The following is a 15,940-nucleotide window of genomic DNA, read 5'->3' on the forward strand; positions in this document are numbered from 1 at the left end:
ACGATTTGTTTTCATGCAAATGTTCCCCTTGAGAAATACTGTACCAAACATCCTAGTTAGATGTAAAACTGCACGACTAAGATCTCTTTGGCAAAAACATCCAAATGAATGACAGATTTCTTGAGTTATTTTAGATTAATACTGACTACGGCGTCTCAACATGGACAAACAGTACTATTGCTGCTTTTTTTTTCTCGTTTTTCAAGCGAATGTGGAAGGTATGCGAGCGCACTCGTTCTGTTCGCCTAGCCGAGTTCGCCAGCCTAACTGAAGCATGCAGAAAGAAGCCTTTAGCCAGCTAAATTTTATATCTACTGATTGATTTTCTGGTTTATTAGGAAAGCTAAACTGTGTACTTTTAGTTGTTGGGTCAATCAGACCCTGCATATTTCAAGCTTATCTGTTTATTTTATTTTTTATCATACGTTATCTAGGTAAGTGAACTGGCAGAGTCGTTGATCTTGCTTTGTAAAATACCTCTGTGCAAGAAGTAAAAAAATAAACAAACATCCTGCATTGTGATTGGCTGAGAGAGCTCAATTGACAGTGGGCCCTGTATTGTCTTTGGGGTTTTGTATTCTAGGCGTGACGCCCCATGTGATGGACACCCATTGTTCTGCAAGGCCCTGTGATCACTCCCTCGCAGGTGGGGTTAGGTTACAGTGAGGGGGGCAAACAAAAGGTTCCACAGGGACCCATAGAGCTCCACACTACATGGGCATTCAATATTATGCAGACACATTCACGTGAACATGTCCCTTCACTCCTGCTTTTCCAGTTTGTCCATATTTCTAATACAATGACAATATCCATAACACATAGATATCAGATATGTCAACATTTCAGTGCCAGGGTTTTAGCTCTTAACACTATCATTTCATTATATGTGGATAATTTCTGTTGTATAATGTTTTATCTCTACTCAGCTAAATACTGTCCAGTGCCCATAGCTGAAGGACTTACTGTATTAACTCCTTGGTGTGGTAATGCTTAAGGAGTTAAAACCCAGGACAAACCCCCAAGCATGATACTAATGGGACACTCATTGGGAAGGCTCAGGGTTCAGTAGGTTAATTCAATGTCAACTGCAGGGCCCCACAAAAATCCCAACCTTGTTGTTCAGACTGGCATCCATGGCTTCCATAACTTTACACATCATAGACGTTCCAAACAGAAGTGCACAGACACTGTCTACCAGCTACAATTTCCCAACATCCTCTTAACTTCCCAGCATAGGAAAAGTCAATCTGATGAATGTGCAATTGTATCCAATGTTATACATTACTTTATGTACCTTGTAAGGGGTCAACAGGAAATGTGTTGAACTTTTTAATTGAGTTGACTTCATCCTTCTTGTTTGCAGGACATTTTTCAAAGAGCTTGAAAATTGCATGGAAAGGCCAGAATTGGTAGGGACCTGCTTTTTGAAAAGGGTGAGTTCCTTGTGTTGATGTCATTTGGAAACTGAAGGCCGTTACTGTGCTGTAATGTTGCATTGCTAAGTGTCTGTCTCTCTCCAGAAAGAAGAGCTGCAGATCTATGAGAAGTATTGTCAGAACAAGCCCCGATCAGAGGCACTGTGGAGACAGTGTGGAGACAGCCTGTTCTTCCAGGTGACTCCCATTCCTTGGGTGTCTAAGTGTTGTCATAGTTATGATATAGCATTCCACTGTATAATGGTGTCAGTTTACATTAAAGGGATACTGTGAGAACCTTGTTCTACTTCCCCAGAGTCAGATGAACTTGTGGATACCATTCTTATGTCTCTGCATGCAGTATGAAGTTACGCTACTGTAACGGCGGCAGGGTAGCCTAGTGGTTAGAGCGTTGGACTAGTAACCGGAAGGTTGCAAGTTCAAATCCCATTCAAATCCCACATTTCCTATTGTTTAGGGTTCGGATTTGGCTTGACAGACAGTGCATTCGGAAAGTATTCAGACCCCTTGACTTAAACCACTTTTCCCCTCTTTTTTTTACATTACAGCCTTATTCTAAAATGGATTAAATAGTTTTTGTTCCCCCTCAATCTACACACATGATGAAAACAGTTTTTTAGAAAATTTTACAAATGTATTAAAAATAAAAATGGAGATCACATTTACATAATTATTCAGACCCTTTACTCAGTACTTTGTTGAAGCACCTTTGGTAGCGATTACAGCCTAGAGTCTTCTTGGGTATGACACTGCAAGCTTGGCACACCTTTCTTCTCTGCAGATCATTGTTCTCTGCAGATCCTTTCAAGCTCTTGTCAGGTTGGATGGGGAGCGTCGCTACACAGCTACTTTCAGGTCTCTCCAGAGATGTTCGATCGGGTTAAAGTCCGGGCTCTGGCTGGACCACTCAGGGACATTCAGAGACTTGTCCCGAAGCCACACCTGCATTGTCTTGGCTGTGTGCTTAGGGTTGTTGTCCTATTAGAAGGTGAATCTTCGCCCCAGTCTGAGGTCCTGAGCGATCTGGAGCAGGATCTCTCTGTACTTTGCGCCGTTCATCTTTCCTTCGATCATGACTAGTCTCCCAGTCCCTGCCACTGAGAAACATCCCCTCAGCAGGATGCTGCCACCACCATGCTTCACTGTAGGGATGGTGCCAGGTTTCCTAAAAAATGTTATGCTTGGCATTCAGACCAGATAATCTTGTTTCTCATGGTCTGAGAGTCTTTAGGGGCCTTTTGGCAAACTCCAAGCGGGCTGTCATGTGAGTGGCTTCCGTCTGGCCACTCTAACATAAAGGCCTGATTGGTGGAGTGCTGCAGAGATAGTTGTCCTTCTGGAAGATTCTCCCGTCTCCACAGAGGAACTCTGGAGCTCTGTCAGAGTGTCCATCGGGTTCTTGGTCACCTCCCTGACCAAGGCCCTTCTCCCTCGATTGCTCAGTTTAGCCAGACGGCCAACTCTAGGAAGAGTCTTGGTGGTTCCAAACTTCTTCCATTTAAGAATGATGGAGGCCACTGTGTTCTTGGGGACCATCAATGCCGCAGACATTTTTTGGTACCCTTCCCCAGATCTGTGCCTCGACACTATTCTGTCTCTGAGCTTTACAGACAATTCCTTCAACCTCATGGCTTGGTTTTTGCTTTGACATACACTGTCAACTGTGGGACCTTATATAGACAGGTGTGTGCCTTTCCAAATCATGTCCAATCAATTGAATTTACCACAGGTGGAATCTCAAGGATGATCAATGGAAAGAGCATGCGCTCAATTTGGAGTCTCATAGCAAAGGGTCTGAATACTTATGTAAATAAGGTATTTCTGTTTTTTTATTTGTAATAAATGTGAAAACATTTCTTAACCTGTTTTCGCTTTGTCATTATGGGGTATTGTCTGTAGATGGATGAGAATTATATTTATATTTTCAATCCATTTTTAGAATAAGTCTATAACGTACCAAAATGTGGAACAAATCAAGGGGTCTCAATACTTTCTGAATGCACTGTAAATGATTGCAACAGGAAACATTCTATGTTTGTTATTGCAGGAATGTCAGAAGAAGCTGGACCACAAACTCTCCCTGGATGCTTATTTACTCAAGCCTGTGCAGAGGATCACCAAGTACCAGCTGATGGTCAAGGCAAGTTTATCACTGAGGTTAATATTTCACTTCAGCACTATACAATCACAGGCTTATTCAAATTTTAGAGCAACACACAGATAACAGATAAGATGTAAATGTCTTCACTGCTCAAACATCCTCCTTCACTCCCCAAGGGCTAACATGCAAAGCACTTCCTTCAGACTGATCTAATTTGAAGACCTTGACTCTCAAGCAGAGGAGCTAGGATGCATTATTTATCCCACTTGGCTTTGTCCTGACCCGGCTCTGTTTCCTTTGTAGGAGATGCTGAAATGCAGTAAGAACCAGGAGGGTACTGCTGAATTGGAGGAGGCCCTTGCCACCATGCTGGACATCATCAAGTCTGTCAATGACTCCATGCATCAAATTGCCATAACGGGATTCGAGGTCAGTAGTTTCAAGTTTTATTAGTTGTAAAATGGACACGAGATGCATCGTATACACACCGTCCAATGAAATGGTTACTTGCAGGTTCCTTCTTGACAATGCAAAAACAACAAGAAATAATAAAGCATAACAATACGAACATAAAGTAAATGGTTAAATAGAATATAATAAATATTTTAGCATAGGTAAGGAAGGCACAATTTATAGTCCAATATTTACACGTGATTTGGGGAAGGGGGGATTGGGTATGTGTTTTAAATTCTGCTCCCAATTGTGCAGTATGGTAGCAGGAGTTGTGCTGTGTGTATCATGAATGTGTGTTTGTGTGGATGAGTGCATGTGTCAGGTGGTCAGTCCAGTTCAAGTGTTCAGCAGTCTGATATCTTGAAGATACCAACAGGCTCAGAGACAGTTTCTATCAGACCTCATGCTCCAATACCGTCTGCCTGACGCGAAGGGAGTGAACAGCTCCTGGCTGAGGTGTATGACTTGGCTCGAGTGAAAGGGTTTGAAAAATCAGTCCGATTTAGATCCTTACTGTTCCTATCTTAGAGTGGATCTGTTGGGCTGTGTCAAAGTTCCAGGAAGTCCTGCTGTTAATCAGTTTGACTAATCTGTCGGAGAGAGTGTTATGGCTAGGTGTACTGTATGTGTGAGGGTGTAGGACTGATGTCCCCTGTGTGCCTCTCCCATCCCCAGGGGAACCTTAGTGAGCTGGGCAAGCTCCTGATGCAGGGCTCATTCAACGTGTGGACGGACCACAAGAAGGGCCACAGCAAGGTGAAGGACCTGGCTCGCTTCAAGCCCATGCAGAGGCACCTGTTCCTCTACAATAAGATGCTGCTTTTCTGTAAGAAGCGGGAGGAGACCACGGACGGACACGAGAAGCCGTCCGCCTCCTACAGCTTCAAACACTCCCTAAAGGTGAGGTTGGCTTGTGGGGTCAGTTCCTTGTTGGACAAACATAACAATTGCTCACCTGGAATTTGAATGGTTTTAACTGTCCGCGGGGCTACAATTCTCACCATCCTCCACTTACTTCCCCCTTCTCATATGGAAACTTTACAGTGGCTCTCTCCGATCCCCTGAGAACCTTGGAATTCACTGTCATGTCACATATTTCAATTCAAGCTAATCTAGATGCATGAAAAGCCAGGGCAGGAAACAGGGCCCTGAGATGACAGGACCTCCTTTCATCAATGGGATGCTGGGACAACCCTTTGTTTTCTAAAGGAAATATTTGATGAACTTGTTTTTTTTCTCTCACTTGCTGATATAAAGTGCTGTGCATGTAATACACTCTGACTGTCACTTGGTCAATGAGTAATGGTGTTCATAACTTAATAGGAAAATACATGTTTCAGCCCAGGGCTGTTTCAGGATAGAGCCATTCAATTGGAAATAAAGCTGAACTAAAAGGCTGTAGCAGTTCACATTCATTTGCAGAATACAAGAGCCTCTGAGCAGGATTCTATCTTTAAATTCTTCTCTTTACGTGTGTTTATGTGAAGCTGCAGGGGAAATCAGAAATATAAAGCTGTCATTGTTGTTAACCACAGTCTTGCCCCTGTTTCAGATGAGTGCTGTGGGAATCACCGAAAATGTCAAAGGAGACATTAAGAAGTTTGAGGTCTGGTATAACGGCAGAGAGGAAGTTTACATCATTCAGGTACATGTCCATAAACTTTCTGCGTTAAAACTAAAACTCAATTGTTTCCATTTAAATGACTAGTTATTTTCCAAAGAATACTAAATAGATGCCAGACTTTGTAATAAGAGATGTGATTCAGCAACATTCTTTTCTAAGAAGCATACCTCTCACTCCTGAGACATTTGTCATGAAGACGTCAAATGCCTTTTCTGTATGATATTCTCCTTGTGACCACTTGGTGGCAGTGTTGTCCCACTGAGAGTAGCTCCTCAGACGTCGCTACGACAGAAACATCCACTGTCTGGTGTGAGGGAGGCTGTACAGTTAAACCTCAGAGGGTGTTTATATATATATATATATATATATATATATATATATATGGATATATATATATTAGTGTGTGTCTCCCCAGGCTCCCTCCATGGATGTGAAGAACATGTGGGTGTCAGAGATCCGGAAAGTTCTGACAGGCCAGCTCGAAGCGTGCAGAGGTATGCAGTGTGTGGGGATTCTCTCTATAGGCATATTTATACCACCCTCTCAGCTCCCACACTGGACACCTGGACACAGCCCTGACGCCTCCCAGAACGGTGATGTGAATGTTAAGCGGGGGGGAAGACTAGTGTTTGGGAACACTTACCTGACCAGATGGTACAGTCCACACATTCCTGTCCTCCTCTCCTCTCCTCCTGTCCTCTCCCTCCACCTCCCAAGTAGTATGCATCAATCGCCCCATGTTCCGCTCCGAAGCGCCTGACAGTCAGGAAAACGACCCTCTGTGCATTGTGTCCTCTCAACTGAACTGACAACCTGTGTGTGTGTGTGTTTGTGTGTGTGTGTGTGAGAGAGAGGGTGTATGTGTGAGGGGACTGGGTAATGACACAGCAGCCCTCATATGAAGCAGAGAGAGAGAAAGAGGCTCTGGCCTGATGGAGGGCTGGATGTGATTTACACCTGTCTCTGCTGGCAAGTGGTGGGAGGGGAGGGGAGCACGTACAGCAGCATAGAAAAGCACACAAGATAAGCCAGTGTGAGATGTTAAAAAGCCCAGCGACATGGGGTTTGTGCAATAGCAGGACAAGGCAGTGGCTTGTACTGCAGCTGTTTGATTTGATTCCTCCCCTGGGCTTTGGCAGTCAACTGTCCTGTCCCTCCTGTTAAAGACACAGATTAGGGGCTTCCATTCTGTCTACACCACTGTTTTGGCCCACGGCTTCTGGTCTGACTACACTGTTTTGGTCCACATACCCTCCTGTGGCTTATGTAACTCCTGGGATTTCTCCTGTTTTATCGCCTGGCATTGAAACAGTTTTATCAACCTGCTTTTGACTGCAGGTTTCTCACACAGTCCTACACGCAGTGTGATGTACACAAGCATGCAAACAACAAATATATACACACACACATACACACACACACACACACACACACACACTTGCATACCTATGAATCCACCTCCCTGACCGTTTTATGTCAATTTAACCTAAACTAATATGTCGTTCCATTGAAAATCTATGTTCTATTCTAATACCATTTTTCTCTCCATTCACAGAGGCTAGTCAACTCCATCAGAAGATCACTGAGAATGTGTATCATGCTCCCATGAGGTAGAGTACTTGGTCTCACAACGTTTTCATCATGTCGTGTGATTGAATGGCAGCAGCGCATAGATGCTCTCAAGTACAGGGAATGTAATGCTTCTGTAGTGGCTGTGTGATTGACTGTCTCATATCGCTCCTCTCCGCCGCTCAGAAACATGCGCAAAATGGCCCTGAGGCAGTCGGACTCGTCTAGCCCGGAGACAGGCTTCAGGAGGAGCAACCCCAGCCCCAACATGAGACAGAAACGAGGTGAGAGGGCTGTGGCGGTCATGACATTTTGTCAGCCAGTTATTGTCATGCAAAAGACTTCCAGTCTCACGGTAGTTGACCTTTTAATTAACATGAACATGTTTATGGTCTTTGGAACATTTACTAAATCAATTTAATATACACCATCACAATAAATATATATTTTTTGTCAGTTCTAAAAAACATAATGATATGAAGAAATACATTTCAGAAGAACAGAATATGAGTTGGCCTACTGTCGGCCCATGTTATCTGGCTATGCTCCATGCCATAGGCTGTAGGCTTGTTCAATTAGCTGACAAGATTTTATAGTAAGAAAGATATCATTGAACTTAGCTGAATAAATATAAAGGATATTTTTCTCATTAAGGATCGATTGACTGCCCATATGAAGTGGCCATGTTGAGCATAAAAGAGATAATTTGAAACAGGTCCTACATGCTAGATTTAGATTTGGAAACTTTAGTTGTGAATGATACAAACTTTAGAATGTCTTACAAATCAAAACATACAGTACCAGTCAAACTTTTGGACACACCTACTCATTCAAGGGTTGGGTTTTTCTTTATTTTTACTGTTTTCTACATTGTAGAATATATAGTGAAGATATCAAAACTATGAAATAAAACATATGGAATCATGTAGTAACCAAAAAAGTGTTAAACAAATCAAAATATATTTTAGATTTTAGTTTCTTCAAAGTAGCCACCTTTTGCCTTGATGACAGCTTTGGACACTCTTGGCATTGTCACGTTGAAATAGGAAAGGGCCTTCCCCAAACTATTGCCACAAAGTTGGAAGCACAGAAGCATTAAGATTTCCCTTCGCTGGAACTATAGGACCTAGCCTGAACCACGAAAAACAGCCCCAGACCATTATTCCTCATCCACCAAACTTTACAGTTGGCACTATGCATTCAGGCAGGTAGCATTCTCCTGGCATCCGCCAAACCCAGATTCATCCGTTGGACTGCCAGATGGTGAAGTGTGATTAATCACTCCAGAGAACGCATTTCCACTGCTCCAGAGTCCAATGGTGGCGAGCTTTACACCACTCGAGCTGATTCTTGGTATTGAGAATGGTGATCTTAGGCTTGTGTGTGGCTGTTTGGCCATGGAAACCCATTTCATGAAGCTCCCGACGAACAGTTCTTATGCTGAGGTTGCTTCCAGAGGCAGTTTGGAACTCAGTAGTGAGTGATGCAACCGAGGACAGACAATTTTTACACACTATGCGCTTCCGCACTTGGCAGTCCCATTCGGTGAGCTTGTGTGGACTACCACTTCGCGGCTCAGCTGTTATTGCTCCTAGACATTTCCAATTCACAATAGCATCACTTACAATTGACTGGGACAGCTCCAGCAGGGCAGAAATTTGACAAACTGACTTGTTGGAAAGGTGGCACTCTTTGACCATGCCATGTTAAAAGTCATTGAGCTCATCAGTAAGGCCATTCTACTGCCAATGTTTATCTATGAAGATTGCATGGCTGTGTGCTCGATTTTATACACCTGTCAGCAACCGGTGAGCCTGAAATAGCCGAATCCATTCATTTGAAGGGATGTCCACATCAACCACTGTTTGAGGAACATGCACTCACTGGTGATATTCCACCAAAACTCTGTATGCAATGGCTTCTCCAACCTTGTTCCTGCAGCTAAGTGCTTATTTCGGGGAAACCAAGTGAAATCTGTTCACGAACATCGATAGTAACATATTTGTTGACAGCTCGTCTGCACGCTCGAGAAAGGAATAATGGAGAGGGAGGAAATCGAAACGCATGCTGGTGAGATATTCTGTATAGCTTTGTCACCCAATTCATTTTGAAAATATAAAAATGCCCTATTTACTAGGCTATTCAAAATACAAATTCACTCATTGTAGGCGAACTGTAAGCCGCACTGCACAATCAATGAACCAACAGCATCGCTTAGAGCTATACGTTCACTCTCAGACTCATGGATAGACATTTTGGAGTGTAGCATGCGTAAGGTAACCAGTCCATCCAGTATGCATAATAATACAGTCCAAGGCGATTACTAGAATTGTTTAATTTTGGAGTATAGGCTAGACCAATTATGTACCAAAGACATCTTAAATCAGTTTTATGTTTTTCTGCTATGTGTAATATGCGGTATGCTATGTATTGGATAATGAAACATTCATAATTTTTATGAAGGTTTTTATTTGGGGGGCTTGCATATGCATAAAATCTTGTATGGGTATGGGTGTTTTGAATTAATCATCACCTTAGATAGCGCTGTCCATTTTGTTGTGTTAGGCTTTGAAACACAACAACCATGTTTTACACGGTTTCAACCTGCTGTTGAATTTCGTTCATGAAATTGATCATCGCAGTGAGGTGAGTTTTAAAAGTACTATTGGCCTTCTGTTTTGCTGATATGTGTTTGATGTGATTTTCAATTGCATTTTGCATTGATGTCAGAGTGGTTAGAGGGACAATAGAGCCCTGAGTACCCAGTTATTTGGAGCTGAGGCATGTCCAAAGTGCATAAAAGGAGATTACCGTGACTCACATGGAATTTTACTGCGGTTATGACTCATGACTGCTGGTGTCGTAATATGGTCACCGCAAAAGCCCTACCACCAACCCCGAGCCCTGACCAACTAGCATCCACTCAGCTGCGTTCACTGGAAACAAGAGGCAGCATCTGCCATCTACAAATTATCCCATAATGGCATTGTGAAAGACACCAGACTGATGGCACAATTAGCTGGGATGTTTCATCTGGGCTTTAACTCTGTTAGTGAGAGATGAGAGGATGGATGTATTACTGGCTCAGTCTGTCTGTCTCGGCATCATTCATCCCCAGCCAACCCCTCACCCCCACTCCACTCTGATTGCTCACTACACCGGCTCACTATACTGGCAGATGAGGATGAGGTAACAGGTACGATTTCACGCCGTGTAGATCCCGGCGGCAGGGTGCTGCTGCGTCACAGTGAGAGGGACCTGGGCTAACTGTAGTCTGTCTGCCAGGGAGCGAGTGGTGGTGGTTAGGAGAGGAGAGTGGCTCTTTGACTCTGGATGTAGTCGGTGACTGGACGTCACTGGCTCGAGAAGTAAGTGGATCTGACAGGTGCTTAGTCCTGGGTGCACGGGGGCCTTTATTACCCCCACCACGGACTCACAGAGAAAATCTCTCCCCTTCTCCTCTTTGGGAAAGGAATATGACAGAAGCTGTTGTAGAGTTGAGCTTTACCACAAAAAAATAAATCCAGTCCCAACCTTACACTGAAGTCATACAGGTACCCAGCTGTAGTACAGTACGGTTTTGACTACAATGAGATTTGTACTGTGGTCTGGTGGGATTTTTTAGCTGATGCCAACCATTTCCCTAATTGGAACTGTTTCCTTTTTGGGTCAGCAGGACCCACTCCAGAGGTCATGACTCCAAATACTTTAGTTTCAATAATACATCTCACTATACCTCCCAAGCAATGTTCCCTCAAATTTTGGGGGGGAACTGAGCAAATTTTAGGTCCTGTGAGCGGAAACTTGAATGTTGTTTACAGTGAACACTGAGGCTGTACCCTTACAGTTTTAGACAGTAGCCAATAGGCTATTGTGGCAATTTGAGCATAATGTAGACCTACCAACAAAACCACTGGAGCAAGTCCCATAACATGTTCACATGGAAATAGCTTTTGATTTCTATGATATATCCTACAGTAGCCTATATGTTAAATGCAGGCCTACATTGCATGAGACTTTTTTTTACATTATGAAGAGCTTGATATTAATTATGTTGTACTTGGTCTGTAACACCATGGGCCAGATACATTGCATTGTATTGTATGATTGTTATTAAATGTATTTATTTAACGAGGCAAGTCAGTTAAGAACAAATTCTTATTTACAATGACGGCCTACCAAAAGGCCTCCCGCGGCGACGGGGGCCTGGGATAAAATTACATAAAAAATACAATATGAATATAGGACAAAACACACATCACAACAATAGAGACACAACACTACATACAGACCTAAAACAACAACATAAGGCGGCAACACAGCATGGTAGCAACACAACATGACAACAACATGGTAGCAACACAACATGGTAGCAGCACAAAAACATGGCACAAACATTATTGGGCAACAACATTAAGTCAACAGCACATAGGTCAAGAAGGTAGAGACAACAATACATCACACAAAGCAGCCAGAGTGTCAGTAAGAGTGTCCATGATGAGTTTTTGAATGAAGAGATTGAGATAAAACTGTCCAGTTTGAGTGTTTGTTGCAGCTCGTTCCAGTCGCTAGCTGTAGTGAACTGAAAAGAGGAGCGACCCAGGGATGTGTGTGCTTTGGGGACCTTTAACAGAATGTGACTGGCAGAATGGGTGTTGTATGTGGAGGATGAGGGCTGCAGTAGATATCTCAGATAGGGGGGAGTGAGGCCTAAGAGGGTTTTATAAATAAGCATCAACCAGTGGGTCTTGTGAAGGGTTTACAGAGATGACCAGTTTACAGAGGAGTATAGAGTGCAGTGATGTGTCCTATAAGGAGCATTGGTGGCTAATCTGATAGCCGAATGGTAAAGAACATCTAGCCACTCGAGAGCACCCTTACCTGCTGAGCTATAAATCACGCCTCCATAATCTAGCATGGGTAGGATCGTCATCTGAATCCGGTTTAGTTTGGCAGCTGGGGTGAAAGAGGAGCGATTACGATAGAGGAAACCAAGTCTTCATTTACCTTTAGCCTGCAGCTTTGATATGTGCTGAGAGAAGGACAGTGCACCGTCTAGCCATACTCCCAAGTACTTGTATGTGGTGACTACCTCAAGCTCTAAACCCTCAGAGGTATTAATCACACCTGTGGGGAGAGGGGCATTCTTCTTACCAAACCACATGACCTTTGTTTTGCAGGTGTTCAGAACAAGGTTAAGGGTAGAAAAAGCTTGTTGGACACTAAGAAATCTTTGTTGTAGAGTATTTAACACAAAATATAAGACTGTATCATCTGCATATAAATGGATGAGAGAGCTTCCTACTGCCTGATCTATGTTGTTGATGTAAATTGAGAAGAGCGTGGGGCCTAGGATTGAGCCTCGGGGTACTCTCTTGGTGACAGGCAGTGGCTGAGACAGCAGATTTTCTTACTTTATACACTGCACTCCTTGAGAGAGGTAGTTAGCAAACCAGGCCAAAGACCCCCTCAGAGACACCATTACTCTTTAGCCGGCCCACAAGAATGGAATGGTCTGCCATATCAAAAGCTTTGGCCAGGCCAATAAAAATGATGCAAGAAACCACTTTACAAAATAAAATGTATTATTACCATACAGAGAATTAGACAATGTAGGCTACCCCACTGCCTATTGGCTTATTTACATATTCAAGCCTGTCTCAAAATACAACACTGCCTCTTTAATTAAGACAGAAGCTTTTTACTGGACTGGCTTTTCAAAAGCAGCTTGAAATGTGACCTATATGTTTTGTGCTCTTGTAGGAAGCAGTAACTCCCCATTGCTGACCTATACTTATCTATAGTTGGGATAATAACTCGCTAACTAGCAAAGAATATCAACAAACATGCACATGCACGGCTCTGCTCTGCTCTCTGATCTGAACAGATCTGAAAAGCGCATTCACTCGCAGGTGATTGAAAGGCCGCTCATCGGCTAGCTACACCCGCCAATGGAATTGTACTCTGTTGTGCTCTGGGTCTACCTACAACAAAACCACAGACTCAATATTGCAAAGTTAGATTTGTTTTGGTTTGTTGCATTGGAAATGTTGCATCTCTTGCATCGCTGCGCAGCATGACATTTCTTCTGAGTGGCAGTCCTGGAGGAGGTGCGTGCGCCGCACCCATGCGCAGTTTAGAGGGAACATTGCTCCCAATTCTTCTGGGGTTAGTCTGACCAGCTGTTAGATTCGGCCAACCCGTGGAGGCTGAACGGTTCATAATAATGGCCGGGACTAGGCAAATGGAATGGCACCAAACACTTGGAAACCATGTGTTTGATGTATTTGGTACCATTCCACTGATTCTTCTCCAGTTATTACCACGAGCTTGTTCTCCCCAATTAAGGTGCCACCAACCTCCTGGGCTACCAAGGATACGGTATATACCACGCTCACATTCTCAGTCAGTCTACTGGATTCTCTCTCATTGTTATCCAAAAGCTCCAATTTATTTTCTCATCTCCAGAAGGCCAGAGTAACCTCTGAGGAAAGAAGAAGAAGCAGCATCTCTGTTTGGCACCTTTGTCAGAGGTGTGATGTTGGTGAGAGGAGGTGAAGCTGGGAGTTGTGATTATTTTGTGTTCTCACAATTAGAAGGTGATAATTATGTACAAGATAAAATGGACATTTTGAACACCCTCCAGGGCAGGTAGTTAAAGTGTCCTTGAAATCACACACATGCACACGCACAAAGTCCACTTTGAAAATATACATTATTTATTGTGTAAAAGTGTCTTCTAGAGTTGGCATTGGCAGGTGTCTAAATCCTTATACCGTCAAAGTTACAGCATGAATGTGGAGGACTCTTCTCTTCCTAATGCAGGTTGTGTTGTTGATGGAGCATAGAGGGGTCAATCATGGGTCAGGTTTAGTCCATATGGTGAAAGGCTCCAGGAAATTCCATGTCAAGCTTATTATGCATCTCAGAGCTCTGTCAGTGTTGTGTTTAGAATAGAGAGAACCGTTTGGTAGGGATGAGAAAGACCTAGATAAAAGCCATCATTAACAACCATTTGTATCAAGTATGGTCTTTTTATTATTTATTTATTGTTATTTAACTTGGCAAGTCCGTTAAGAACAAATTATTTTTTACAATGACGGCCTACACCAGCCAAACCACGATGCTGAGCCAATTGTGCGCCACCCTATGGGACTCCCAATCACGGCCGGTTGTGATACAGCCTGGATTCAAACCAGGGTGTCTGTAGTGACGCCTCTAGCACTGAGATGCATTGCCTTAGACCGCTGTGCCACTCGGGAGTCCCCTTATAAACATGCTTTTTTTACAACCTTGTCAGCACTCTTCAAACTTGTGACCATCTGAATCTATTTTCAGAAATAGGTTGAGGTTGGTCTACCCCTGATCTTTGAATCAGTTTTCATGCAGACTAAAATGTAGGTGATTGAGTCGGGGTCAATGTCTCCAAAATGTCCAGGGTTGTCATGGTATCCATACTACTCTTACAAAGTCGTCCCTCAGGCTTTCTCTCTACCCTCGGCCTCCTTTACCATTGTCCTCTCCCTTTCCTTCCCTAGCTGATGCTTCTGCCACTAATAACCCTGACCACAATGGTTATCTCGCTAGAAAGCGTTTCACCTTGCAGGGCCTCTCCAACAGAAGGTCTCTTCCCTCAGGTAAAGAAGCCATGACATCTCCACTGACCACCACCACCACTCCATCCTAACTCTTAACTTTGGCTTCATCCCCTCTTTGAAGAGGTCCCACTCATTGTATTGTGAAGAACTTCACCTGCTCTCATTCATTCTCATTGTTGGTCATCTCATCCCTAGCCTGCTACTCTGTGTGTCATTGTGCTGCTAATACATACAGGCACTTTTGCTCAGAGCAGAGAACTATTGTACTCCCCTCCGTATTTATTTCGAACAGTGAAGCAAAAACGTTTAATTTGTCTCTATACTCCAGCATTTTGGATTCGAGATCAAATGTTTTATATGAGGCGACCGTACAGAATGTCACGTTTTATTTTAGGGTATTTTCATACATATCTGTTTTACTGTTTAGAAATGAAAGCACTTTATGTATCTAGTCCCACCACTTGTAGGTGTTAAAAGTATTTGGACACATTCACCTATAGTGTATTAAAATAGTACAAAGTTTAGTATTTGGTCCCATATTCACAGCACGCAATGACTACATCAAGCTTGTGACTTTACAAACTTGTTGGATGCATATGCAGTTTGTTTTGGATGATGTTGTACCCGATAGAAATTAATGGTAAATAATGTATTGTATGTGTAAATAATGTATTGTGTCATTTTGGAGTCACTTTTATTGTAAATAAGAATATGTCTCTGAACACTTTAACATTAATGTGGATGCTACCGTTATTACGGACAACCATTAATTAATCATGACTAATGATGAGTGAGAAAGTTAGAGGCACAAACAGGGCCTCTTCCAGGCATAAGCGACATAAGCGGTCGCTTAGTGCCCCCGGCTGCTAGGGATGTCAGCAAGAAATGTGTAGATTGGTAGTTAGTCTAGCCAGCTATTTAAACTTGTAGTATTCATAGCCAAATACCGACTAGACACGCAGGGAACCTGTCCAGGAGCCCTGACCTCCATGGGGCTCCCATTGATTTTGTTAGTCATTCTCACTCAGATATCATATTAACATGGCATACATAAGTCATTACAACATGTGTAGAATTGCAGGAAATCATCTTTAAAAATGCAAAAATATCTCACCACCCCATGGCGAAATGGGTACAATTGCAAGAAATTGGCTGTAAA

At 43.0% G+C, this 15,940-nt stretch overlaps 1 protein-coding gene across 8 annotated transcripts in view; it reads left to right on the top strand.

The window, feature by feature from the left end:
* The window catches only part of LOC112248338 (guanine nucleotide exchange factor DBS), a 69,498-nt gene that overhangs the window by 44,760 nt on the left and 8,798 nt on the right, over positions 1-15,940 (top strand). For 4 of the 8 annotated variants that reach the window (XM_024417296.2, XM_024417322.2, XM_024417279.2 and 1 more), the window contains exons 18-27: positions 1,364-1,433; positions 1,521-1,613; positions 3,484-3,576; positions 3,841-3,966; positions 4,666-4,890; positions 5,543-5,635; positions 6,030-6,108; positions 7,170-7,224; positions 7,370-7,467; positions 14,722-14,820. In XM_024417296.2, the coding sequence (XP_024273064.1) occupies positions 1,364-1,433; positions 1,521-1,613; positions 3,484-3,576; positions 3,841-3,966; positions 4,666-4,890; positions 5,543-5,635; positions 6,030-6,108; positions 7,170-7,224; positions 7,370-7,467; positions 14,722-14,820 (1,031 nt within the window). The remainder of the gene's footprint in view (positions 1-1,363; positions 1,434-1,520; positions 1,614-3,483; positions 3,577-3,840; positions 3,967-4,665; positions 4,891-5,542; positions 5,636-6,029; positions 6,109-7,169; positions 7,225-7,369; positions 7,468-14,721; positions 14,821-15,940) is intronic. The other 4 variants (XM_024417288.2, XM_024417314.2, XM_024417329.2 and 1 more) reach the window with 1 other exon arrangement.

This window comes from Oncorhynchus tshawytscha, linkage group LG01, assembly GCF_018296145.1.
Source record: "Oncorhynchus tshawytscha isolate Ot180627B linkage group LG01, Otsh_v2.0, whole genome shotgun sequence".
Classification (NCBI taxonomy): Eukaryota; Metazoa; Chordata; class Actinopteri; order Salmoniformes; family Salmonidae; genus Oncorhynchus; species Oncorhynchus tshawytscha.